This window comes from Poecilia formosa, unplaced genomic scaffold (assembly GCF_000485575.1).
Source record: "Poecilia formosa unplaced genomic scaffold, Poecilia_formosa-5.1.2 Scaffold187, whole genome shotgun sequence".
NCBI lineage: Eukaryota > Metazoa > Chordata > Actinopteri > Cyprinodontiformes > Poeciliidae > Poecilia > Poecilia formosa.
Window position 1 is genome coordinate 218333 of NW_006800126.1, and position 3270 is coordinate 221602.

Sequence of the window (3270 nt, forward strand, 5' to 3'; positions counted from 1 at the left end):
TTGAGAAAGTGTTTCTTCAGCTCGAATGTGTTATTTTCATTTTTTATAGTATTGTTTTTATTTTAGTCTTCACCAAGCTTTGCATGTAACTGTATAAGAGATTGCATTTAAAAGATTCAATTATTCAATTCAATTATTATTATAGGATTTCGTTATATAATCTATAACAATCATATTTATGTATATATTTATATATTATTATTTAATATTTCTTTATTTGTATAATTTATTATTTATTTAATTATTTGTTATGGTTTTTCAGTAGTTGTAGGCGTTCTTTTCTTGTTTTCTTTCTAAAGAGCGGCAGCACCGGCGCAAATTCACCCTTTTGGACAATGTAGTCCAGCTATGATACATTCTTATACAGTTCCAATGCCATGTGCCTACACTTCCCAGCGTTCCTCGAGGATGCTGCGCTCCGTTGTTTTCCCAGCTCAGACGCGGCTAGTTCAAGTTGCCATAGCAGAATGAAGTAAGGAGACTCTTCTGTTACTTATCAGTGCTGAAAGAAACTCGACCGGCGCCGTCTTTACAGTACATTTCTAGCGTTATTAATTTACCTCATTAGTTTTTATCTAGTCGTTTTGACGTTTTATCCGAGGGTTTAATTTGTAGGCGAACGTTTGGTTAGCTAGGTGGCTAACGTTCCCTGTAGTTTCCACTTGTTGCTAACCCGTCGGAGCATCCTTCACAACAATGAGATGGACTGCGGTTGACGGGCTCAAGCGCAGTTTCAGCCGTCGTCACTTAGTCCGATAGCGCTGTGTCTTAGCTTAGAAGTAAAATGACAAAGCGTCAGTGTAGTTTTCCGACGTCATGTTTATGTTCAGTAAAAAAAAAAAAGTTCTCAACTATCCCACCCTGCTGATTAACGTTAGAGCGAACAGTTAGCGTTTCTAGTTGTGGCCGCTGCTCGTCGCTTTGCGCTGTCCGCTGGACATGTCTCAAGCCATGGACACGTCCAGCGAGTCAGAGTCGTTCGGAAAGAAGGTGCGGGGACACAGGCCGCGGGGGCGTGAGACCCACCGCAGGTCCGGACGGGACAGAGGACGTGTCAGCGGGGGCAGAGAAGACGTGCGAGCCGCGGAGATCTCTGACAAAATCAGCACCCTCGCCAACACCTTACAGGTATGGTTACAGACGATGCTCGGATTTTACACACTTGTTTTCGTAGATTTATTCTGTTATAACAGCCTGTGGAAAAAGTGATGTGAATATTTAATCTATTAATCAAAATCTCTTAAATTTGCACTTCGGATAAACTTTGGTTTGCATATGTTTCAGGATACAAGTAGGAACCTGACCAAAGTTGACAAAATGTTGGGTCAATACAGGGATCACGCAGATGATCAAGTTGAAGCCATGACACTGGTGAGACATGCTTTTATTTATTATATATATCTTTAAAAGTCTTTAAAAAGATGCTGACTTGGTCATCTTTTCCATGCTCCCTGGGCACTTTATTTGGCACACCTATTTAGCTTTGTGACAAAATTATGTTCTTTCTATAAGGCTGGGCAATAGATATGTGGCTTAAAAATGAAATATTGATTTTTCTTCTTGCTTTCTTTTCTAAAAAAAAAAAGAAACTACCAACAACAGGAGATATTTTCAAAGAGTGGCTTTTATTTTTATCGTCCCTTCTGTGACTTTTATGATGGAGAATTAGAGCCTGGCTGCAAAAATGTTTTGCTTAGTTACAAGAATATAGTCATAATATTTAGCGGAATGGTTTTACCAAAAGAACATCTTAAAATTATGAAGAAAAAAACAAAACAAAACAAAAAAAACAACAAACTTTAAAACTACTACTTAATTCTCCTAATATGACTTTATTTTGGTAATATCAAGACAATTCTCATATTATTTTGACTTTATTGTCATGTGACTTTATTCTTGTATTATTACCACTATGTTCTTGTAACATTATGACTTTATTCTCATTAAAAAAAAAACAAAATCTTAACCTGACCCTTATATTTTATTGTAGAGTTGATCTGTACCAGCTGTAAAGATGGCTGCTTGTAGTGCAATGATGATAATGAACATTGTTGCTGACTAGCTCTGCAAAAATATTTTATTTATAGCATTAGGTAGATTTAAATACAGTGAGGTGTGTCAGCTTTCTTGCCAAACAGTGAATTTCACATAAACATGCAATAAATATAAAAATGGTTCCCACAATAAAATTCAACCACTTTTCAAGCATTTTCAAGGTAAGTTTTCAAACTTTTTCCATCCAAACCAATACAGATTAACTAAAAAAAAAAGACTTTCAGTTCGCTATTATATTGCATCATATATAATTTATTGTTATTATGTCTTTTTCTACATTCTACAGCAGGGACAAATCAGACTAATATACAACAAAATTTTATGTTCTGAATCTGAAATGTCTCTCTCACACACACTATCCACCTGAAGGTCCGATAACAAAACACAAATTTAACCTCCCAATTTCAACACAGTTGTTTAATGTCTAAAGTATAAGACAGCCTTTATGTGAGTAACATTGATCAGCTAGAAAATTCCCGAAGAAATTTAACCGGGGACTGCCAAAGTGTGCCCATCAGTTCGGACCCAGCGTTCTGATGCTAAAAATAGTCATCAATGCTAAGCTTAGCTAAATTGTAGTCAATAACCTGTGGAGAGGCAGATGCATGTTGACTAAGCTGTACTTGTACCATTCATTATGTTAAAATCAATGAATAACCTAAAATTAGCCAAAATGCTAATGTTAGCGTGAAGGCTCTCACGCTAACATTAGCATGAGAGCCTAATGTTAGCATAGCAGTAGCCAGTAGCTACTGGCCACTGGCTACTGGGATGTGGGGCCAGTAGCATGTGGGGCTAGTAGCCCCACATGCTACTGGCCCCACATGTCAGTAGCATGTGGGGCATCGCTGGCATGTTGTCTGTCATTGACTTACTCCATTTAGTATACTAAACATCGCTAATAAGTAAGAAAATTAGCTAATAGGTTATTTTAGGTAAAAGGCTAATGCTAAGTCAAGGGCAGTGAAATGCTAATTTTTGTGCTATCCTGAGAATAAAAAACATAAAAAAAGCTAAATATTATTGCACCGCCTATGGCGGTGCACTGACGTAAGAGGAATAGGCAGGCTTTTATTTTGAAAGTTTCAATAAGCTTCATTTTAATGACCACACTAATTCATTCTGTAGCAGTGGTTTGTTTAAACCAGTCACATAAAACCCAAAAGAGCAATTACCTGATGTGAAAAATGTCAAGGCTTTTATTTTGAAATTTTC

General features: G+C 36.9%; 1 protein-coding gene across 6 annotated transcripts in view; it reads left to right on the forward strand.

Annotated features, from left to right (window-relative positions):
* Positions 1-364: 364 nt before the first annotated feature.
* Positions 365-3270, forward strand: part of cep128 (centrosomal protein 128) — a 54188-nt gene continuing 51282 nt past the window's right edge. For 3 of the 6 annotated variants that reach the window (XM_007566137.2, XM_016678684.1, XM_016678685.1), the window contains exons 1-2: positions 366-1128; positions 1285-1371. In XM_007566137.2, the coding sequence (XP_007566199.1) occupies positions 940-1128; positions 1285-1371 (276 nt within the window). In that variant the 5' untranslated portion in view covers positions 366-939. Of the gene's footprint in view, positions 1129-1284; positions 1372-3270 lie in introns of all 6 variants that reach the window. The other 3 variants (XM_007566139.2, XM_007566138.2, XM_016678686.1) reach the window with 2 other exon arrangements.